The 25,603-nt window shown below is 39.9% G+C and overlaps 1 protein-coding gene across 1 annotated transcript in view; it reads right to left on the bottom strand.

Annotated features, from left to right (window-relative positions):
* Positions 1-25,603, bottom strand: part of CNTNAP5 (contactin associated protein family member 5) — an 886,651-nt gene that overhangs the window by 433,321 nt on the left and 427,727 nt on the right. Inside the window, exon 6 of the mRNA XM_030840366.2 lies at positions 18,132-18,316. Within this exon, the coding sequence (XP_030696226.2) occupies positions 18,132-18,316 (185 nt within the window). The remainder of the gene's footprint in view (positions 1-18,131; positions 18,317-25,603) is intronic.

The following is a 25,603-nucleotide window of genomic DNA, read 5'->3' as shown; positions in this document are numbered from 1 at the left end:
CCACAACATTTAGTACTTTACAATAGCCTTTATCTTTTTATCTTAATTTTTAATTTCAGTGGTACTAATTTTTCTACCTCTGTTTTCAGTTTACATAAATTTAACTGGGTATCTTTGTCCCCAGTTCCAACTTTAAAAAAATAATCATTTTGGTGTTTTCTGCCATACATGTGTTAACTGAAAACCACATATCATATGACTGGTGTTTGCTTATTAAGCAAATATGAGACTACTTACCACTTGAGGGAATTTAGAAAAAAATTTTTAATAATGCTATATATATATTTTTTAATTTCTTTGGTTTTTTTGGCTCTTTGGGTCTTAGTTGTGGCACTCAGGGTCTTCGTTGAGGCGTGCAGGATCTTTCATTGTGGTGCAGGCTCTTCATTGTAGCACGTGGGCTTCTCTCTAGTTGCGGCACGCGGGCTCTCTCATTGTGGTGCACGAGCTCAGTATTTGTGGCACGTGGGCTTAGTTGCCCCACAGCATGTGGGACCTTAGTTCACTGACCAGGAATCGAACCTCTGTCCCCTGCATTGGAAGGTGCATTCTTTACCACTGGACCACCAAGGAAGTCCCTAGAAAACTTTCAAGTGTATTGCTATAATTATAAAGATGATCAATATTGCTTTATTCTACTGTGTTTGTTAATTTTTGATTATTGTCTCTTTTATGCTTTTTCCTATGTAGACTGTGTAATGTTTAGTCTTTTTTTTACATCTTTATTGGAGTATAATTGCTTTACAATGGTGTGTTAGTTTCTGCTATGTAACAAAGTGAATCAGCTATACGTACACATATATCCCCATATCCCCTCCCTCTTGCATCTCCCTCCCACCCTCCCTATTCTACCCCTCTAGGTGGTCACAAAGTACCGAGCTGATTTCCCTGTGCTATGTGGCTGCTTCCCACTAGCTATCTATTTTACATCTGGTAGTGTATATATGTCCATGTCACTCTCTCACTTTGTCACAGCTTACCCTTCCCCCTCTCAGTGTCCTCAAGTCCATTCTCTACATCTGCATCTTTATTCCTGTCCTGCCCCTAGGTTCTTCAGAACCTTTTTTGTTTTTTTTTTAAGATTCCATATATATGTGTTAGCATACGTTATTTGTTTTTCTATTTCTGACTTACTTCACTCTGTATGACAGACTCTAGGTCCATCCACCTCACTACAAATAACTCACTTTCATTTATTTAGTCTTTCTGAAAAACTGACTTTGAAGATAATCCTGTGATTATCTAGCTTTTCAGACCACAGTTTTGGATTACTGTCTACGAAACCCAGATTTTTTTTTTCTCCAACCCCAGCTTGTTTTGAATTTTGATTACTTAAAATATTATTATTATCAATTAATAGGCACATTTATTTTTCTACTTTGAAACTCTTTTTTAAAGAAATTCTATTTTGTGGCAATTTGTTACAAAATTGCATAAATTTTTGAGCTGTATCAACATCCATCTTTAGCTTTTCACAGTGAAGTGGTTAGAATCACTGTTTCAGGAGCTTCTCTGGCTGGATTTAAAACCAGCTCTGCCCTTCTGTGGGACCTCGGGTAAAATACCTAACTGTTGTGTGATTCATTTTCCTCATACGTAAAATGAGGATAATGATAATACTGATCTCATGTAAACAATGTAGCTTGATTAGATTAATGTGAAAATTGAAAGATTTCCTACCAAGGACCTACTCTATAGCACAGGGAACTATATTCAATATCTTGTAATAATAACCTATAATGGAAAAGAATCTGAAAAAGAATAGATATATACAACAGATATATACATATGCACATATGTCTATATAGGAATCACTTTGCTGTACACCTGAAACTAACACATTGTAAATCAACTATACTTCAATTAACAAAAAAGATTTCCTACCCTGAGACATTTTGAAGGGCTCATGGCCTGTAGCCTTTGCTGTTTGCAGGATAGTTCTTACCAGCAGCAATTTCTCAGTTAAGAGGTTCTTCCAAAACAGTGTTTTGCAGGCTTATTTTCAACAATTTCTGAATAAAAACTATATGGATATTAATTTTGCTAATATTTTACAGTCTGAAGTTTGCTATATTTTACACTGATGTTTTACATCAATAGCAACTACACTGAGTAACTTTTCTTTTTTTTTTTCATTTTAACATCTTTATTGGAGTACAATTGCTTTACAATGGTGTGTTAGTTTCTGCTTTATAACAAAGTGAATCAGTTATACATATACATATGTTCCCACATCTCTTCCCGCTTGCGTCTCCCTCCCTCCCACCGTCCCTATCCCACCCCTCCAGGCGGTCACAAAGCACGGAGCTGATCTCCCTGTGCTATGCGGCTGCTTCCCACTAGCTATCTACCTTACGTTTGGTAGTGTATATATGTCCATACCACTCTCTCGCCCTGTCACAGCTCACCCTTCCCCCTCTCCATATCCTCAAGTCCATTCTCTAGTAAGTCTGTGTCTTTATTCCTGTTTCACCCCTAGGTTCTTCATGACATTTTTTTCCTTAAATTCCATATATATGTGTTAGCATACGGTATTTTTTGAATTAATAAACAAATACACATTTTCTCTGAAGTCCTGTAGAAGTTTCCTTCTGGTTTTCAGATTTTCAGAACACTGGAACTAAATATGTTGTGTCCTCCTTTGAAAAGGTCCTTTGATCATTTCTAGCTTGATATTTATTTGAGAAGGAAAAGGAAAAAAGAAAGAGAGAGAGAACTTGCTAAAACTATCTGATCAGTATCTACTTTCAATGAATTTTTTCAAATTTAGGAAAACTGGTCATTGAACTGTTGAGTGTCAAATTCTGTGTAACTTGTTCTTTGGGTAGGAGGCATATTTCAGGCTCACGTTCTTCTGCATTCTTCTTACTCAGTCGGCATTCTAAAAAGTATTGTTTATTTTTGTTTATTTATTTGATTTCCTAAATGTCTAACCTAAAATTACAGAGCTTTTCTCAGTTACTTCAGTGGCTGTGTGGTATAAACTATTCTCTTTAACATCTCACAAGTATATCTCTAGTGTGTTTATAATTGCTCCTGTACGTCCTTTAAACTTGAATGGGTCTCCTTGAATTAATCTTTGTTTTTAAGTCAACCCTAGCTGTATTCTACAAACCTCTTCATTTACTGATTTGTTTGTCTGGGACACTGACGACATGATTTTGCCTTTCCTTTGAGACTCACGCATATTTCATCATGGGGCAGATACTGACGGTACTGAATAGACATTATATTTCAGGGCGCATCATTTGCATGAAGTAGCCCAAAGGCATTCAGTATATGCATCATAGAGCTGGAAATCCAGTTTCCATTAGATCATGGGCTCCTATAATACAAAATAGTTGTGACACTATAAGGGAACCAGATGCCCTGAGCCAGTTCTCTCCAGATAGCAATACGACAAATTCACATTTTTTTTTAAAGTCCTGGCTTAAGGGACATCATCTCAATAATCCCTACCCCGATCAACAAATCTAAAGTTGCAACCTGTTTCCCTCAATCTTAGCATTCCCAATCCCATTACCTAGATCTATTTTTGTTCTTTCTATAGCATTTGTCATCCTTCTTACTATGTAATTTATTTACTTGCTATGGGTATTGCTTATAGTTTGTCTCTCCTGCTGAAACACAAGCATCATAAGGGTAGGTGCTTGTTCTTTTCATGGACATATTCCAAGCACATAAAATGATGCCTGATACATAATAGATGCCAAATAAATATTTGTTGAATGTTTTGGTAAATCTCTCTAAAAAAAGTTTCTCAAGGACACAGACCACATCTTGTTCATTTTTGAATATTTAATGCAAGAGGTATGACTCAAACATAAGAGATTCGACAAATAATTGTTGAATCGGATCAAAAAAGAGCACTAGCAATTTACTTCTAAAACCGCTTTACCTTATTGTCCCTTTTTTGTCAATGTGGCTGCTTTCTTTTCTTACTTTTCTTATTTGTTTGCTCTTGGAAAATTGCATGGTGAGCCTTTTATTGATCTTAGTGGTCAACAAAATCAGGTGTTAGATTGTAAAGTTTCACTCACAGTCTGAGTGTCTTGGTCCATCTGGGAACCTGGAGGGTTTTCTGGTGTCACAGGTGGGCTCCAACTGGATGAATCCCAGGAGAAAACACACTTTGATGTTAAATGTATGAGGTCCTAGAAGCTGCCACTCTCTTTTCCTTTGATCTCATTCCTCTTCTATTGTCTGGAATTTGCTTGTCTCTTTTTCAGCCTTTGATGTTACTTCTCTGGCAATGAGTTCATTCCTCCTTATTGGTTTTTTTCTCTGGCCCTGTTTGAATTTGAGAGTCTTCTTGTTCTAAAGATTCCTTTTCCTGTCAGACTCGGATTTCTGATACATTTGAAGTTTCTCATTAGCGAATATTTGTCTCACTTTTGTTCTGATAGCCTATTTTGTAATGGAATATATATGAAAAAGGATCCAAATGGCTGTCTTTTTTTTTTTTTCCCACACTTTAAAACTTGCACCGGCTTGGTGTTTGTTGAATTATACATAGTGATCACGGCCTTTCTGGAGGAAGGCTGTCAAAGGTAGATGAATTTCTGCCATTTCAAATGAGACCAGAAATCCCAATTTTCTGATGGTACCTCTTGATTTTTAAATATTGGCCTGAATTCGAATAGTTAAAAAAAAATACTAAATGGGCTAAATAAGATGAGGGTAGTCCAAATTGCTCCCTGTGGGACCAGTTTTTGGCTTCTGCTCTACTGTTTGATTTGATCAATGACTCAGATTGGAATTTCTTTGGAACTTTTGATCTCTATAACTCTTAAGGGGTTGCAGTGCATATTATCTCTTATTTTTGTCCCTACTTTGGGATTATATATTGAGATGAGGTGACTTGTTTTCATATTTTTACTTCTTTATTCCTTCTATACCCTATTCTTTCACAAATTCCCAGTGTCCCTTTATTTCTGGATGATATAATTGTTCATTTCTGTTTTGGGAGGGAAAAGAGTAAGTGATATCTGACCCAGATGCAACCCTGCATTGAATAGGAGGAAGCATTGATCCTGACAGCCCTCCTTGTTTCCACAAAGCAACTCATTCACGGCCACGCTTCCTGCCTGCCTGTGTTCCAGGTCCACAGCTACCTACCTCCACCCTGGCTTTGGCTCCTGACCCAAGCCCAGCTGTTGCCCCTTACACTTCAGTTGAATTTGGCCTCAGCATCTCTCTTAGATAAGGTTTTCTTTTAGTAATAACAATAGTGGCATTTCAATAGGCACATGAAAACATGCTCAACATCACTAACTATTAGAGAAATGCAAATCAAAACTACAATGACATACCACCTCACACCAGTCAGAATGGCCATCATCAAAAAGTCTACAAGTAATAAATGCTGGAGACAGTGTGGAGAAAAGGGAACCCTTCTACTCTGTTGGTGGGAATGTAAGTTGGTGCAGCCAATATTGGAAACCCCCAATTTCCAGCCAATATTGGAACCCCCCCCCATAGTCTCTCAACTGTGGAAACAGTATGGAGCTTCCTTAAAAAACTAAAAATAGAACTACCATATGATCCAGCAATCCCACTCCTGGGCATATATCAAGACAAAACTCTAATTCAAAAAGATAAATGCACCCCTATATTTATAGCAGCATTATTCACAATAGTCAAGATAAGGAAATAACCTAAATGTCCATCGACAGATGAATGGATAAAGAAGATGTGGTACATATATACAACGGAATATTACTCAGTCATAAAAAAGAATGAAATAATGCCATTTGCAGCAACATGGATGCAAGTAGAGATTATCATACTAAGTGAAGTAAGTCAGAAAGAGAAAGACAAATACCATATAATATCATATGTGGAATCTAAAAATCTAAAATATAACACAAATGTTTTAAAACATAAATTAGAAACAGACTCACAGACATAGAGAACTGACTTGTGGTTGCCAAGAGGGAGGTGGGGTGGGGGAGGGATGGATTGGGAGTTTGGGATGCAAACTATTATATAGAGAGTAGATATACAACAAGGTCCTACTGTACAGCACAGGGAATTCTATTCAATATCCTGTGATAATCCATAATGGAAAAGAATATTTATAAAAGAATATATATATAACTGAATCACTTTCCTGTACAGCAACAATTAACACAACATTGTAAATCAACTGTACTTCAGTAATTAAAAAAGAATAGTGGCATTTATGGACTAGTTTTATACAACAGGCCCTATGCTTAGGGCTTACTTTCACTATTTTTTTCTTTAACTTTTTAGCTAGATATTACTATTTGCTCCACTTGAAAGCTGATGAAAAAGATGGCATACAGAGGTTTAACAGCTTGACTAAGGCCTTAGAGCCAAGGGGTGCAGTTGTAGCCCCTCTGGTCCTACACACACTGCCTTGCTTCCAGCAACTTCTATTCAAGTTCCACTGAGGAACCATCTACCTCCTTGAAGACCAGGGTGAACAACTGGTCTTGGTTGGCCTGAAACTTTCTCATTTTTAAAACTGAAAGTCCCAGGCTCACTGACACACTACGCCCCTAACCTAGGCAGCCTGGCATGCACTTGGTGAGCCTTCTGCTGTTCCCACTATGGGGAAGCAAAGGAGACGTGGTGGACAGTTGTAGTAGCGGAAACCCCCAATAGTTTCTCAATGGCATAAATCAGCCCCTCCTATTTCCTCTGCCAGAGCCACCCAATGCTCTCTACCTACTAGCAGGTTTCACACCAGGGGCTGGATTCAGACCATCTTTCTAATTCTTACCGTGAGTGCTGGTCCTGGCTGAAATCTGGTCCATTGCTAGTCTAGGGTTCATTTCTCTAAATGGATATCTTTTTACAGATTCACAGACACCAGAGTCTGAAACAGCCTGATTGGTTCAGCACATATTTATTTATTCATTTTTGTCTGAATCAATTTACAAAATTTTAACCTTAGGTTAATTGGACAATGGGGGACTTCCCTGGTGGTGCAGGGGTTAAGAATCCACCTGCCAGTGCAAGGGACACGGCTTCGAGCCCTGGTCCAGGAAGATCCCACATGTCGCGGAGCAGCTAAGCCCATGCGCCACAACTACTGAAGCCCGCATGCGTTGAGCCCGTACTCCGCAACAAGAGAAGCCACCACAATGAGAAGGCTGCGTGCGCACCGCAATGAAGAATAGCCCCTGCTCGCTGCAACTAGAGAAAGTCCGTGTGCAGCAACAAAGACCCAATGCAGCCAAAAATAAATAAATTAATTAATTAATTTTAAAAATTGGATAATGGGGTAAATCATGTATATTTCAGCATTCAAGCAAGAACTCATTGGAAATTCTAACTTCAGTGTATCCCCACCCCCTACATTCAGGTTAGAAGGGCACCTGCAGTGGAACTGACACCCTAGAGAGCCCCCCTCTGACCACCCTCTGGTCACATCCTGTGTCATGGGGGTGGTGTTTGCAAACCAAGGGGAAATGACGATAGGAAGCTGTCATCACCCTCCTAAACTTAGTCTTCCTACCCAGCTCCCCAGAGTTTCCTGCCTGAACAGCTCTGAAACAGCTTCAAGGGCCTGAACTATTCTCTCCACTGTCCGTCCTCCTGAGGATGGACCATGGACCCATACATAGGTCCCAGGAGTGACCAAGGGGGTTTCCCCTGTAGACAGGGCTTGGACATGTGGGATGTTCATTTGTCAAAGAAGGAAGTAGAACAGATTTTATTCAACTGTTTGTTAGCTCATTTGTAACTTTTGACTCTCTCCTCAGGCCCTATGATTATTCAAGTGGGGCCTTTATAATATTTTATTGATAATGACAATCATTTAGCCTAAGTTCACCCGGCCTCAGAATGTCTTATTAAATAGTTAAAACCTACCACCACACCCCTAACTGCAGCTAAAATAATACTATAAGGAATTTTATCAAGTGTTCTTTTACTTCCTCTTAATAAAAACAATATTTGGGGTATAATACTGGAATTGGCATATCCCCCTCATCATGTTCTACACAATTAGTTTACTTTTCAATATGTACATCTCACTGTTATAAAACTTGGAGAAACATGCATTTAGCAAGTTCACAGATCAAAAAATTTTAAATTTAAAACTAGACAGAAAAATGGCACCAAGGAATGTGGTTTCAAGTCTTATATACATGCAGAGGCCAGGATAAGGACCACAGCCTGTGCTTGGATCTTGAGAGATTATCCCTCCTTCAGAGAGAAACGCTGTCCCCAGAATGACTTCCAGTGATCGGCTATGCATACCTAGACTCAAATCCTATTTCTGTTACTCGATGACTTGAGGAATAGGAATGGGAGGGTCATTAGTCACTCTTGTCTTTTATGTCTGTGATATAGAATGTAATAATCTCCCTCACTAGGCTGCTTGAGGGACTCAACAAAATCACAAAATAGGAGCTTGGTTGTTTTCTTCCATTGTTTCCCCTTATTTCCACTTTGTACCTACTTATTTCCCTTTTCCTTATTTTATTTTCTTCCATTTATTTCTCTCTTTCTACGTAGTCTTTCAACTGAGTTTCCCACCAACCCCCCCAATAAAGGACCAATAACAATTATACTACCGCATGTTATGATCTGCAAAACGGTTACCCTTGTGATCTGTAGTTATTTTGATCACCCAATGAAAAGTTGTATTATGTCCAGCCAGTCCTTTAATCATGTCTGAGCTCCAAGAGGAGGTCCATTAGGGCAGTACTAAGCCAAAGTAAGGGCAGCAGTAGGTGGTCTCTGACTATGGTGACCCATCAGGAACGCCTTATGGGAAGAAAAGTAGGGTGTAAATTGGTATCTTTATAATGCACAGAAATACACTTTTAAAATTTACTTAACAAATATTTATTGAGTGTGTATTATGTACCAGATACAAATCTACAGAAATAGAGTAAAAAAGATAATCTTGACCCTTATGATGAGCTTTAGTTCTATGGCTGGGTTGGGGATGAAGAGATAGACAATTAAAAATAAGTAAATTTTGGGACTTCCCTGGTGGTGCAGTGATTAAGAATCCGCCTGCCAATGCAGGGGACATGGGTTCAAGCACTGGTCCAGGAAGATCCCACATGCTGTGGAGCAGCTAAACCAATGCGCCACAACTGCTGAAGCCCCCTTGCCTAGAGCCCGTGCACCGCAACGAAGAGTAGCCCCCACTCACTGCAACTAGAGAAAGCCCATGCACAGCAACAAAGACTCAACGCAGCCAAAAATGAATAAATAATTTTTTTAAAAAAGTAAATTTTATATACAAAATAGATAACCTACAAGGACCTATACGGAACTATACTCAATATTTTGTAATAACTTATAAGGGAAAAGAATCTGAAAAAGAATTAGCACAACACTCTAAATCAACTGTAAGTCAATAAAACAATAAAGTATACAATATGATGAAAACAATAAATAAGTAAAATAAAATTTTTCAACTTCAAAAAAAAGAATATATATATGTATAACTGAATGACTTTGCTGTACACCTGAAGCTAACACAACACTGTAAATCCAACTAACTTGCTTTTTACTTCAACTAAAAAAATTAATTTAATAACATATTATAAAGTGACAAGTGTTTTTGAAGAAACACTATGAATAAAAATAAATTAGAGGATGTGATTTTAGAAGTAAACATAAGGAATACCTTTTAAAGTCATGTATTCATTCTATTGCCTCAGTTCTTTCTTAAAGTACTTTTTTTGCGTGTGGTACAAAATTCAAAATGTTTCAGAAGAGTACACAGCAAAGAATGAAGTTTTTTCTTTGTTGACCCCACTTTCTTCTGATCTGCGTATCCTTCCAGAGATTTCTGCGGGTCTATGCACTTTCAAGTCTATATATTCTTTTCTATTTTTTTGAACACAGATACTGTTTACACTGCATTGCACACTGATTTTCCTTTTCATTGAACAATTTATACTGGAGATGGTTCCACATCAGAACATATAGGGCTCCCTCATTCTTTTTAATGGAAGCATAATACTTCTGCTCAGGTTTGTCAAGCACACGCACAAAACAAGGTGAGTCCAAGGCCAAGGCCTGGCGGATACACATAGAGATAAAGGAGCCACTGTGAGATTCCGATGATGTGTGCCTTAGACAGTAAAGGGAAGAGTAGACAAATAGTACACTCCCATGGCCCCTGCATCCCACACACCAACACAGAGGACACTAAGTATGAGGGCAGATGACCACAAGGTGAGTTGTGAGAGTCTTTATTGCTATAGATCTAATTCTAGACTTCGGCTTGAAACTGAGCAGGACCTTGTGAGGCTCCTGGGCACAAAAGCCTTTCTGTGTCCCCCCGTTTCTTGATTATAGGAAATAGGCTTATTTCAGCCTCCATGACCTTCCCTGAGTTCCAATGGGCGTTTCAAACAGTTACTAATGAGGGAAGGGAGGGGATGCAGAAATGAGGGAGAAGTAGTCAAGAAACAATAGTGCAGCCTTGGGGTAGGATCCTGGTACCCCCAAGGGATACACACAACAATATCTTTGAGCTGTTCTGCAGATACTGAAACCTCCACCAGTTGGGAGAAAGTAACTGTCTGCTGCCCACAAGCACGCAGACCCCAGACCTGTTGGAACCAGAAGGTTGATGATGCCGACTTCCAATTACCTCACCACCAACCAATCAGAAGAATGTCCATGAGCTGTTCACTCTCTCCTTTTTGAACCATTACTATAAAACTCCTCACTACCCCCTCCAGGCTGGGACACACGGTTTTGAGGGCACAAGTTTGCTGTGTCCCCCTTTGCCTGGCAGAGCAATAAAGCTATTCTTTTCTACTTCACCCAAAACTCTGTCTCCGAGATTTAATTTGGTGTCGGGGTACAGAGGCCAGATTCAACATCAGGCTAAGCAATTCTATGTGATGCAACTCTATTCTAAGCATGCAGGACAGAAAGCCTCATGCCTCCACAGAACTTAGGGGGTGTCAAGAAACTGTATCAGGACAGTGTGGTATGGGGCCAGGAGGCAGGTGGCGATGGCCTTGGAGCCGCTAATTGCAGGCCTCCATCCTCTTGTGTCTCAGGAAGATGACAAGGTGTCTGGTCAAGACTCAGATCAGCTGTGGGGCATGGCTTTGGCTGTCTGGCCAAAGTGGACAGCGTGAGGTCACTGGGACACTCTGGCAGAGCCGTTTCCTTACAGGGATTACCATAATTTTTAATTAACCTCCTTTTGATGGACTTTTGGGCCATCTTCCAATCTTTTGTTATTCCTAACATATACCCCTTTGCACACATTTGCTTATAATTGTAGGATATATTCCTAGAAACAGAATTGTTGGATTGAAGAGCACTTGTTTCAATTTCGAAGATGTTGCCCTTTCTCTAATATTGTATTAATTATAGTCTCACTAACAATAGATTAAATAGTTCTGGTTCCTTCATATCCATGCCAACATTATAAATTTTGTGTTCCCTGAAGTCTAAGTTTAAAATATCATTGTAGTATGAATTTGCATTCCTTCTTCTAATGAGTGAAGTTGTGCATCTTTTTATATATCTGAGAGTAATCTGTATTTTTTATATATTCATGTTCTTTACCTATTTTTCCATTGAGTTACCTTTTTAAAAATTATTTGTGGGGGCTTCTTATTCATTAATTAAATTTTGAAATACTTTTCCAAGTTCTTGGGAGGATGATATCATTCTGTCTGTATTTTTTTGTGGAATTGCATGTGGTTTTTAAAATATTTTATATGTACAAAATTTTTCTTATATTTTATTTCCAGGTTTCTAAACTTTATGTCATACTTAGAAGGACCTCCAACAATCTTTGATTATAAAAGTACTATCTAGGGAATTCCCTGGCTGTGGAGTGATTAGGACTCAGTGAGCTCACTGTGGGGACCTGGGACGATCCCTGGTCAGGGAACTAAGATCCTGCAAGTGTGGCCAAAATAAAATAAAATAAAAGCACAACCTCATATTTTCTTTAAAACTTCAATAAAACTTATATTTGAAGAGGTACATGTATTTTAAATGCTTAGAGTGTTTAGTTTAATATAGCTTTTTCTTACCAAGAATTCTTATTGAATATATTTATTTTTAAAAAATGTCTTTTTAGTATTTATAACATAAATCACATAGTTATTTATTTATTTATTTTTGGCTGTGTTGTGTCTTCATTGCTGCATGCGGGCTTTCTCTAGTTGCAGCGAGCAGCGGCTACTCTTCATCATGGTGCACGGGCTTCTCATTGCGGTGGCTTCTCTTGTGGCAGAGCATGGGCTCTAGGGGCGAGGGCTTCAGAAGTTGTGGCACGTGGATTCAGTAGTTGTGGCTCGTGGTCTCCAGAGCACAGGCTCAGTAGCTGTGGTGCACAGGCTTAGTTGCTCTGCGGCATGTGGGACCTTCCCAGACCAGGGCTCAAATCCATGTCCCCTGCGTTGGCAGGCGGATTCTAAACCACTGCACCACCAGGGAAGTCCCAAATCACATATTTTAAAAATATGTTTTTAATAGTTTTGATACTGGTAAGGTGCCTATGTTAAAAAGGATAACTGAGCACTCTTGATAAGAAACGAATGCTTGGGGTGACCTTCAAGATGGCAGAGGAGTAAGACATGGGGATCAGCTTCCTCCCCCAAAATACATCAAAAATACATCGACATGTGGAACAACTCCTACAGAACACCTACTGAACGCTGGCAGAAGACCTCAGGCTTCCCAAAAGGCAAGAAAATCCCCATATACCTGGGTAGGGCAAAAGAAAAAACAGAGACAAAAGAATAGGGATGGGACCTGCACCTCTGCGAGGGAGCTGTGAAGGAGGAAAAGTTTCCATACACTAGGAAGCCCCTTCACTGGCAGAGATGGGAGGGAAGCTTTGGAGCCATGGAGGAGACCGCAGCAACAGGGGTGTGGAGGGCAAAGCAGAGATTCCCACACAGAGGATTGGCGCCGACCAGCACTCACCAGCCTGAGAGGCTTGTCTGCTCAACCACAGGGGTGGGTGGGGGCTGGGAGCTGAGGCTCAGGTTTCAGAGGTCAGATCCCAGGGAGAGGACTGGGGTTGGCTGCGTGAACACAGCCTGAAGGGGGCTAGTGTGCCACAGGAGGGAGGCCAGGAAAAAGTCTGGACCTGCCTAAGAGGCAAGAGACTATTGTTTCAGGGTGCGCGAAGAGAGGGAATTCCTTTCCCATGGGCCCACAGAAGGCAGAGCACCACCTAAGGGAGCTCCAGAGATGGGCGTGAGCTGCAGCTATCAGCTCAGACCCCAGAGACGGGCGTGAAATGCTAACGCTGCTGCTGCAGCCACCAAGAAGCCTGTGTGCAAGCACAGGTCACTATCCACACCCCGAGGGAGCCTGTGCAGCCTGCCACTGCCAGGGTCCCATGATCCAGGGACAAGTTCCCCGGGAGAACACACAGTGTGCCTCAGGCTACTGAAACATTAAGTCAGCCTCTACTGCCGCAGGCTTGCCCCACATTCCAATTATAACTACCATACCCCTCCTTCCCCCTGGCCTGAATGAGCAAGAGCCCCTAAATCGGCTGCTGCTTTAACTCTGTCCTGTCTGGGCAGGAACAGATGCCCTCAGGTGACCTACATACAGAGGTGGGGCCAAAACCAAAACTGAACCCCAGGAACTGTGCGAACAAAGAAGAGAAAGGGAAATCTCTCCATACAGCCTCAGGAGCAGCGGATCAAATATCCATAATCAACTTGATGTACCCTGCATCTGTGGAATACCTGAATAGACAATGAATCATCCTAAAACTGTGGCAGTGGACTTTGGGAACAACTGTAGAACTCGGGGTTTGCTGTCTGTGATCAAGTAATCAAACTTTGCTTAAAGGGAGAAAGGTGCAGCCGCACAGCACAGGGAGATCAGCTCGGTGCTTTGTGACCACCTAGAGGGGTGGGATAGGGAGGGTGGGAGGGAGGGAGACGCAAGAGGGAAGAGATATGGGAACATATGTATATGTATAACTGATTCACGTTGTTATAAAGCAGAAACTAACACACCATTGTAAAGCAATTATATTCCAATAAAGATGTTAAAAAAAAATCAAACAAATGCTGGAGGGGATGTGGAGAAAAGGGAACCCTCTTACACTGTTGGTGGGAATGTAAATTGGTGCAACCACTATGGAGAACAGTATGGAGGTTTCTTAAGAACTAAAAATAGAGTTGCCATATGATCCAGCAATCCCACTCCTGGAAATATATCTGGAGAAAACTCTAATTCGAAAAGATACATGCACCCCAATATTTATAGCAGCACTATTCACAATAGACAAGACACAGAAGCAGCAATCTAAATGTCCATCAACAGATGAATGGATAAAGAATATGTGGCATATATATATATATATATACACACACACACACACCCCGACACAAACATACATACATACAATGGCATACTATTCAACCATAAAAAAGAATAAAATAATGCCATTTGCAGCAACATGGATGGACCTAGAGATTGTCATACTAAGTGAAGTCAGACAGAGAAAAACAAAACTCATATGATATCGCTTATATGTGGAATCTAAAATATGACACAAATGAACTTATTTACAAAACAGAAACAGACTCACAGACATAGAGAACAAACTTATGGTTACCAAAGGGGAAAGGTGGGGGAGGGATAAATTAGGAGTTTGGGATTAACATATACACACTATTATATATAAAACAGACAAACAACAAGGAACTACTGTATAGCCCAGGGAACTATATATATATATATATATATATAAAACTGAATCACTTTGCTATACAGCAGAAACTAACACTACATTGTAAATCAACTATACTTCAATAAAAAAACAGACCTTAGATTCAGATTCAGATATCCTATTTAGCAGTAAGGGTGTTTATATTGTTTCTGGGTGACTGAAGTAAGGAAATTTTACTTCCCAGGTTTTTGCACCTACTTAGTGGTAAAGTGGTAATTGCGACCCAGGATTCCTGTCCCTGGTGCCCCTTTCTCTCCACACAGCCTTGAAGGTGAATCTTCAAAGGCTGGAGAGCGCCAGTTGTTCGAGAGACTTCTCCCAACACCTACCTCTCCTGTTCCAGTGCAGCCAATGTCAATGTCACTGTTATCGTCAGTCTGTCTTCTTTTATGTTCATATGAACAAGCTGGCTGCATACTTTGGAAGGGGCTTCGATTCTCTGAAGCAGAGTTTGCTTCATAGGAACATTTCAAGGTGTTTTCCCCCCCTCCCCCAGGAAACACTTCTTACAAGGCACCAAAAAATTTAGACATTTCTAGAAGAAATCTGTTCCAACTTCACAAATTCAGTGACATCTTTGGATGTCTTCCCCTAAATGCTGACATTCACTTTAATGGCACTCAGCTGTGATTCCATACAGATCATCTACACTGGAGACCACAGGTAGTGATAACTTGAAAACAAATGTTGAATCAGGCAACTGGGTGAATTTTAGAATCACCTCTCAAGTTATTAGAGGTCAAGTATATGGGGACCTAATGAAACTTCATGATGGTTTTGTGTTATTTATTGTCCTCAAGTTCCTAAACGATATCTCTTTGCTTTAAGATAATTTCAATATTGTTTTTACAATCACTTAAACAAATAAGAATGATTGATACTCATAGATTTCCAGTTATCAGCAACTAAAAAAAAACCAAAAAAAACTGCCTGGTATTTTGCATCCTGAGTCAAAGAGTGACAGATTCTCTTTTGAAGTTAATGAATGGCATATCTTATCAACAGTATGCTAAAGTAAGATTAGGATCCAAAGAGGAGATCTTTCTTACAGTTCATGATAGAGATTGGAAAAAAGTCAGATCCTAAGTTTTCAATGATTCATCTCCACCTCCACTGTTCCTGTATGTATCCACTAGTGATTGACTTTGTCTCCTAACAGGGTTTCTAACCATCTGTCCAGCAACATGCTCCGCCTACCTATAGACAGATCTAAACTACAGAGTAGTTTCAGAGTAACCTTTAGAGTAACTGCTCTAAAATAGTTGTTCTCAGACAGTAGGGTGCATCGGAGTCTTCTGGAGGAGTTTTAAAAACCAATGATTGAGCCCCTCCCCCTGAGTTTCTGATTCTGTAGGTTTGGATAGGACCTGTGTATTTTCATTTCTAACAAATTTTGATGGGGTGCTAATTGTACTGGCCCCTGAAACACATGTTCAGAATGACTCCTCTAAAACATAAGTCTGCCCATGTCACTACTCTGCAAAAAATCCTTCAGTGGCTCCTTTTCCCCCACAGTTTAAGCTCCTTAACATGGGTCACAGGGTCCATCATTACCTGGGTCTTCCCTAATTCTTACGTTTTATCTCTCACTGCCTCAAGTGGTGTGTTGATACAGGTTTAAAATCTGGCTGTTCAGGGTGTGACGCACACACACAGACACACAGACTCATCTCTGTATATGTATGTGTGTGGGCACACACATGCATTCAGACATTAGGTCATTTTACCGATATAAGCGATGTGTAGACACAATTTACAAATAATAATAAAATATACAATAAACTATTATAAATTCCATAAAACCAATTGATTTTTATAGAATGCTTTCGTTGATTTTTCACTGAACTCTTTTATCTGTAATCACACAGTCTCTTGTCACTTATTCTTTTTTTTTTCTTAATTTTGTAAAACAACATAGATATAAAAAGTATTCTTAACACACAGGCTGGAGAAAACAGACTTCAAGCCAGACTTGGTCACCAGGCTGTAGTTTGCCTATCCCTGGTCTAGACAATCAACAAAACAATAAATCAAACCCTGACTTATAGGATTTACCAATATCCATGGTGTAAATATCTCCGCTATGATGGATTTCAAACCATCAAACGGATGTCACAAAATATGGAATTGGAAAGAGATGCACTGTAGCAATCCAATATAGTGTATTTCCACCACACAGATACAACAGAAGTAAAAAAAAAACCTCAAATACATATAGATAGATGCATAGAGAGACACATAGATAGATAGAATAAAATAAAGTAACTAGGCATCAATGAATTTAGTACATTTTAAAAATACTTCGATGGATTATAAGTTTAAATAACTGGGGTTTTCATAATGGCTGTATTTACCAGCCAGCTTCCAAACTTCCTGAAAATCTACCAGCTGGCCTTCATGAGTCAGTACCAGCTGGCCCTCACACACCACTGCCGGACGATTGTTTCAAATCCCATAGATACTGGACTGTGACATTTCATGCCCCGTACCCTGCACAGGGTCCTCTCTGACCTGGCCTGCCTTTTTCACCTTTCTCATCAGGCTAACCCTTCTCTCCTTTCAAGACTTAGCAGCATCTCCTGCTGGAAGCCTTCCACCCGCATTCAAGGTTGAGCCAAGCGCTCTGTGCCTAGGATCCCGCAGTGCCCAGTGCCGCTCTCCAAGGTAGCTTTCACCTCCTTGCTCTGCAGTGGGTGTTCCAGGACTGACTCTCCTATTAGATTGTAAGCATCTCCAACTCAGGGACTCTGCTTTAGTCATCTCTGATTGGTATTGCCTAGAAGAGAGCCTGGTATACAGTGGGAGCACAATATATACTTCTTGAACTGAACTACTAGCAAAGATGGTTAAATCTTGGCTGCTAGTCTTGCAAAACTTCTGACCAATACACAAGGACAGTTCGTTCTTTCTTGCTCTTTTGTAGAACTAACTGTCCTTGTGTATTGGTCAGAAGTCTGCATAGGAATGAAAGTGAAAAACAAGAGCCTATCATGCAGATTTTCAATTTCTTTGGATTTTATTATTTATTTTATTAAGGTATAATTGACCTAAAATTTTATATTAATATAATTTCTGTATTTTCCATGACCTCGGCTAACTGAAGCTGATTTTCGAAAAAGGAGTTACTGAATGTAAGCAAGAGACTAGATGTGATACAGGAAAGCTACCAGGAAAAAAAAAAAAAAAGAAGTTTTAAAAAGTAAAAAGGAGGCTTGCTGATTTTAAAGTGCACACAATTAGCTGATGCCTTGCAAGGCGTTTCTCCAGGCTCACAGCTCAGACTCTCTCCGTGAACTCCCCAGTGGTTGGCTGACTGGGCTTAGAGCAAGGGGAAGAGAAGCCCCAGGGTAAGATCTGTCAGGGGCCCACATCTTCTCACTTGCTCTTTTGCTACCTGATTTTCTTACTGATCACGAGCAAGGGGCTTGGGGGTCTGCAGGGAGAATCAACTCACCTCATAGTCGATGTCTAAGGCATCCGCCTCGCCCTTGGTCCGGAAGTGCTGTGTGTGCCGGTCCACAGTGAAGTTCACGTGCTTGCCGACCCGCTCGAGAAGGACGGAGTGCCAGTGCTGGTCATCCAGGAGGCTGCCCAGGGTGGCCGAGGGGGGGCTGCTGCTGAGCCGAGGTTTGCTGTCATCTGTGAAGGGGATAGAACACGGGATGGCTCTGTGCCCAAGGGCAGCCTGAAGCACTAGAACGTTCTGCTAGCAAGTCCAACTCTCTCTATCCAAAGGTAAAGGATGATTCCCTGTCTGCAGACCCAGAACTGTGCTGGGCTTGGGAAGGAATACCAACATTTTCCCACAGATTGCAGGACCAAAATCTCAGTCAACTGATACACACACCCCCTTCTACATGTGAAATGACATGTTAGGACTTGTGTGATTGAATAATAAGAGAAACCATATCCTGATGGCCATATGAATGATATTGAAAATAGGACTTGTCACATTTAGAAAGAATACGTATTCTTTGCATGTGAATGGCTCTTGAAAGGAGAAAGTGAATCTTTAGCTGTGTTTTGGAGGAAGAGTGAATGCTGGAGAAGTAGAGGGAAGACAGTGGCCCCAATGAGTTGGGTAGATTTGTGGGCGAAGGCAACGGGGAGGAATTAATCATTTTAGCTGCCGTTTTCAAATGCCTACTCTATCAAGGGCACTTAACTAGGGATTTTATAACCTCCAAGTCTGATGCTCTAAGACAAAATGATTACCTGCATTTGACAAATTAGGAAACTGAGGTCCAGTGAGGGTAAGCATGCCTAGGTAGAGATGCAGCCAGCGTTCAAATCCAGGTCTCGACCCTTTTGACTGACCAGGGCAAGGGTCCTATGATTCACCCTAAACTGAGCTTGGAAGATACCCCTTGGGAGAATGTGAGAGATTCCGGTGGAGAGGTACATTTTTCAATCAAGTCTGCCCGTTTCCCCTCCTGTCTCTCCTCCAATTTTATGGACTTCCTGCCTGTATCCTTCTGTCAAAAAGATTAAAGCTTTTTTTTTTTTTCTTTGTTCTTTTATCCTGTAGAATGGCTTAGCCTTAGCAAAATGAACAGCTCAATGCAACTAATTTTACTTACATGTAAACCTCCCAATTTTTGAATATTTTATGCGTTCGGTACCCTTAGTAACTGAAAGCTAAATGTCTCTCTTCTCTCTCCTAAGACATGTTTTACAGAACAACTGCAGCAGCCTGCTCCGTGGTGCGGCATTTAAGGGGCTGGAGCAGCCATTTCCACTGTAGGCTGCTCACTCCTACCTCCATTATGGCCCCAAGTCACTGTTTCCTGCATGAAATAACACTTTGTTGCTTCCTATGGGGGTTGGGGGGGGCACCCAGATGATTGTAATTGAAAAATAAGAGCTGATGAGTTCATAGCTGCCTTCAATTGATTTATTCATTGACATATTGATTTGTTCCACATCTTTTGAGTTCTTAAAATGTGTCAAATTATGCAAATACATTAATAGATCTTTTTCTTTCTCCCTCACCTCTCTCCCTCCCTTCCTTCCCTCTTTCCTTCTCTCTCTCCTCCTTTCCTTCTTCCTTCTTTCCTTCCTTCTTCCTTTCCTCCCTTCGTCGTTCCTTCCTTCCTTCCTCCCTCCCTTCCTTCCTTCCTCCCTCCCTTCCTTTCATCCTTCCATCCATCTACAAAAAGGTGTTGATATCTACCTGACTTGCTTACAGTGACAAATGATGTATACAGGAGATACAGAGTTAAAAGGCACACTTCCCTCTCTGAAAGTTTTAATGTGGAGACTCAATAAGTGAACTGATAAAAAGCATGCTGCTGGTATTAACAGCAGTTAATGCAGGGAGCCATGGAAATGCAGGGTAGGGAGCTGTGGAGGCCGCTTTACAAAGCGGGCCTGATATTTGGCCAGAACAAGGAGCATTGCTACCCAGCCGGGAGAAGCACATGCCAAGGTTGGGGGTACAGGGGAACACCTAAAGGGATTCCACGCAGCAGAGTGCCATGACCACGTGGGGCTGGCTTATCCCACCCAGGACCAGTGTGCTAGTGTGAGTTAGGTTACAGCCTGTGTTTACTTTTAAGAAATGGGAGCCACTGGTCAATTAATAAGTCAGGGATTACTGACTCAGATTAACATTTTAAGAAGGTTATTTGGACAGCTGTATGGGAATTTGATGAGAAGGCAAGGCTGCCAGAAAAACTGGCGTCATCTAGATGGGGGATGAGGGGCTTAGGTAAAGAGAGCACAGGAGGATGGATTTTCAGCCAGTGAGAAGGTGTTGGCGTGTGGTGACCTGGCATGCCATTTGGATATTGGAGGTGGACATGGTAAAGGAAAGACTCACCTAGGGATGACTTTTAGTATGTTTGCTCAAGCAGGTAGGTGAAAAGTGGTACCAGTCAGAACAAAGAACACCAGTGTCCGTCTCTCTCCCCCACTTCTTCTACACACACACACACACACACACAACTTTTACTTATAAAATAAAACATGTCCAAAGGCTAATGATTGGTTGAAGGAAACAGTGTGCCTTATAAACTATTAATTCTAGGTAATAAGTCAAATAGATTTAATATCAGAGATTTCATTTTAAATTTGATGTGCACCTCCAACATTTTTTCTTAAAAACTAAAAAGGCATTTAACAATGATTCCGTAATAATAAGTCCAAAACATTAAAGGTTGGAAACTGTAAAGCCACTGAAAGTCACAAAATGAAAAAGTAAAGGAATCACATCTTTTCCCCCTAATTATTTGTTCTTATGTGTTGTGTTGGGTGGGTTTTAGTGATATGTTGATTTCTTTAGTAGAGCCAATAAAGACAAGGATTAAATTAAGTATTTTAATATTTTTCTACACTATTATTCCTACTTCATAAGAGAAATTTAATTTTGAATAGGTCAAACAGACTGTAAATTTTACTTGACTTTTTGGATAACGTAGTGAATCTTTCTTCTATCCTTGTTTGCATTTACTAAAACATTAACAGAAGTTTTGATTTTCTTTTTTCTTTTCTTCTTACATTTTAGAATGAGTATAAGTATCTCTGATAATGGGAAAAACAAATAAACTTCATTAAAAACATAATCCTTAACCTGCATAGCTGGTTCATTGAAAACTATACGAGTGATGTGTAAATTGTTGAATATCTCCTGCATTACAAGCATCTTTTTAACTAAAAAAATTGGTAGACATTACCTTATTTCACTGATCCTCTCCATTAATCATTCTATGCTAACACTCAGAAATCTTGTATGCACACAAATTGAGTGAAAGTTAGTCTGTTTAAACAATTGGATAAACAGGAAATTCTGCTCTTCATTCAATAGGATGTTTTAAATTGTATCTAGAGTAGGTGTTACCTTGAAGAAAAAGGTTACTCCTAGGAAAGGTTCCCTTTTACCTAGAAATGTTCAGTATTAGAAATTGCAATACAAACTTCATTCTCAAAAGATTATCAAACTCTTCATCCTGTAATACACATTTCAAGTTTTATCTCAGTGGCAATTATGGTTCAACTACTAGTTTTAACTAGTTTCCAATTTATTAAGGCAAGATAAAAATTCCTATAGGCAATTGTGGAGAACAAAGACAATAAAAATATCTGGAAGCTATCTTTTAGGCCAGAAACACATTAGGGGGGAAAATACCTCTTATTATTAATTAAATAAAAACGTGTTTTCATGTGGTTTGAGATATAATTAAAATGAAACAATGTAAATACTACTCAAGTCCCTAAAGCATATGGCAATTTTTATAGGAAGCTTGAAATGATTGCAAAATATTTCTAACTTGCTCTTCTCCCCCACCCGCATCCCCAACATACTGTGGATAAGCATGTCAAATTGTTCACCCTTGGAACTAACACTTTTCCTGACTAAGGGCATTATATTGCATTGTTTTCACCCAAAATCTTCTTTGATTAAATCTTGCTTGGTCTTAACAGTTTAAACACTTTAACTTTCACAATCTGTGGATATCATATGGCCTAGCAAAAGGGAACAGAAACTTTCTTTTTTAAGATTGTATTTCAACAGAAAGTCACGTTGGAAAGGGCTTGATTTATTGTTGATGAGATAGGGGACCACTCACATGGAGGTCACCAATGCCTACCGCCACCCGACCTTCAGAATTAACCTTCCCACCTTAGTTGTTCAGGTTATCGATGTTGGTATTCACTTGTATTTTTAAGGTTCTCTTCTACTAAGTGAGGTAAGCATTTTACATAGGTTGTTTCCATTATTCCTGAACACAGCCTTACAAAAAACTTCACCTCAAAGAAGCTACAAGACATACCTAAGGACACAAAGTATTAGGGTTACAACCAAGCTCTGACTCCAAAGCTAATGCTCTTACCACTACTCCTACTGGAAAAATTGATACTCCCACTTACCCTCATTTCTTATGTCCTGGCCACCTGCTTTCCACCATACATATGTGTGAGCTTATATAGCTTAATCAGAATACCAAGAAAAGGATTTGATGCATTGGGAAGCTGAGAGTTTTGGAAAGGAACATGGGGCAACCCTAAGAGGGAAGGACACAATGTAGAAGGTGAAGGCAAATTTCACCTTTGCAGGTTATCCAGGAGCATAAAGACCCTTGTTTAGCCGAATTCAGGGCTGATGTATGTTCTCCTAAGCACTCAAGTGAAGTCTTCCAAAGAAAATAAAAACTAACAGGACACCATGCGACTGCAGTGGACTTGACCCTCAGATCAGAGCAAATCCTTATGTATCAAAAAAGCAATGAAATTCATCTTTCTTGTATTGTTAAAGTTGTTAAAAATTTTCTAAAGTTTATTCAATAAAACATTCTCTAGATTTAGGAGTCATGGTTCAAGTCTGACTCCTAAGCTGTATCCATCTTCTGTGACTTTGTTATCTTAAAAAATGCTATCTTAATACAATTATGGTATGTGGTTTTGAGGATACCTAATTATATATTTTTAGTTAATATTACAAAATTAGAAAGTAAATTGTAATAATTGTTTTACTAGGCCTGGACCTCCTTGAAAATCAGAACTGGTAAATTCAACTTTTAACCTCCAGTGCATAGCTCAGTGCCTGGCTTAATGTACTCGTTCAGTGAATTCTTATTATAAGAATGACACAATTTACATAAAATGTGGAACAACTTATCCCATTGACACTTTGTCTGAAATGCCTGTGTTCCCTTCCTCTTTGTAATGAAATCTCCAGCTAACTCAAGGTGGATCCAGGAAGGCTTTCTGGACTCCTTTATCCTACTCTGGTCTCTCCATTCTCAAAGTATAACACATGGATACCAACTTCCTGATATTTAACTTGTAATTGTTTCATGAAGGTTTATAACATTTTAATGATGAATGTCAGGAACTTGGGGTTCGATTGATGAGTGTTCTAATCTTGGGTTTACAGCTATGCATCTACGTGACCTATGTAGCCCGGGGCAACCTACTGGACATCACTGACCATCAGTTTCTCCATCTGTAAAATGGGTTTGGATATAGTTTGTAGGATTGCCATGTGATACAAATGAAATATATACGTAAAATGTCTAGCACAGTGCCTAAGTGAGGGCTCTCAAAAAATGGCAACATTAAAAAACATCTTTCATAGTATTTAGTCCAGGTCCAGAAACACAATAAATGTTTTATAAATACATATGAGTTGGCTTATCAAAATGCTTGAATTTCAAAAAGCTAAAGTAAATGTTCATTGGACTCTCTGGAGAATGTTCAGACTGTTCACTGATATCCCAAGCTATCTCAATGAGTTGGTTATGCAGTCAAATGCTTTGCCTCTGAACCCATACTTGGCCCCCCAAGGACAGTGTGCTCCACACGTGGTTATGCTATGCCGAGATTCTCGCTTTCCTATGACTGTCATATTACACAAACATTATGCCTCAGTTCAAAGGTGCTGGACTCTTGTAAGGATGAATGACCCGCATGTGCTATTGATGTTTTATTTAGTTCTCAACACAATTCCCCAGTCACGTAATGCCTCTGCTCTTTCATTCTCCCACCTGCATGTGTGGGTTTGAGCTGTTGTAATTCTACTGAGGGCAAACTGCCACAGGTGATCTGAATGACATGTGTAGCATGGAAAGAGGAATCTTTATGAACCCCCTTATGGACTGAGAGAAGAAATCTCTCTCCCATTAGTAGCTCTAGAAATCTCACTGTTCTACCCGAAGAAAGTAGTCAAACACCTAGTTCAACTGCAGCATTGAAATGATCTTTCCAAGTCAGCCTCCATAGGAGTAACTAGGTAATATGAATCAGAATTTCGGCAAAGAGCATCACTTGTGAAGAACCACAGCACACTGTGTATACCTCCAAAGGCCATGGTATAGGTCATGCAGCTGTCCATGGTACTGAACCTCTCTACTCAGCCTGAATTTCTGAATTGTAAAGTCACAGATTAGATAAGGAACTGGAGAACTCTCACTAAAGGAAACACTGCTGCAGTGTCCACGTCAGCTGGGCAGAGAGAAACTTCCTCCCCTTCCTCCGTCATTGGCCATTGTCCCAGCACCATTTTGCAGCCCATTAACTTGGATTTTAGGATTCTTCCTTCCCCACTCCTCCTCTTGCTCTCTCTCTTTCTTCCTTTTTATTTCTTGATTCATTTCTTTAAAAAGAGAGCTTGATCATGGGTGGTATGAACTCTTTCCTCTTTGAAGGCTGTGTGGCAACATGGGAAGAACATGAATTTTATATCATATGTAAAAATTTTATATAAATAGCTAAGGAAAACACTTGGAAAACATACAAAAATGTTGATAGAAGGATGACTGAGTTGTAGGATTTTGAGTGATTTTTCCCTTCTTTATAGAGTGGTTTTTTTCCTTCCAGTTTTCTAAAACTGACATATATTTTATAATCTGAAAGTAAGTTTAAAACCTGGTAAATATAACTGGATTTTAATTGTGGCTATGCTAATTTATAGCTGTGTAATTTGAACAGGTGATATATCCTCCTTCAGACTAACATTCCACATGGGTAAATTGGAACTAATGTTTATGTACCTAATAGGGCTGCTCTGAGGATTGGATAACATACTGGCACATTGTGGGCATTCTGCAAATATCATAGCGGGGAGAGTAGCTCAGGCTTGAGGGTCAGCAAGCCAAATGAGAATAATATGTATTTGTGTCAGGCTCTGATATATGAGATGAAAACCACTTTTTCCAATGTACTCAATTTGCCTCAAGTACCTACTTCAGGCTGGTGCTCTCCTAGTTTCCAGAGCTACAGTTATGAACAAAGTGTTATCTTTCCCTTGTGGAACGTATGTTACAGATTTTCTCTCATGGGCAAATCAAAACGATTATCATTCCCCCTTTCCCCTTAACTTAGTGCTTCCAGAAATCTGCTGGCTTTAACAGAGTTACGCAGAGCTAAAGTACTAATATACGTCAGCATCTCTCTAGAGAAGGAACATAGAAATCTGTGCTATTTAAC

The sequence above is a fragment of the Globicephala melas genome, chromosome 7, assembly GCF_963455315.2.
Source record: "Globicephala melas chromosome 7, mGloMel1.2, whole genome shotgun sequence".
In the NCBI taxonomy this organism is placed as follows: domain Eukaryota; kingdom Metazoa; phylum Chordata; class Mammalia; order Artiodactyla; family Delphinidae; genus Globicephala; species Globicephala melas.
Note: the sequence above shows the minus strand (reverse complement) of the source record. Positions and strands in the feature narration are given on the sequence as shown.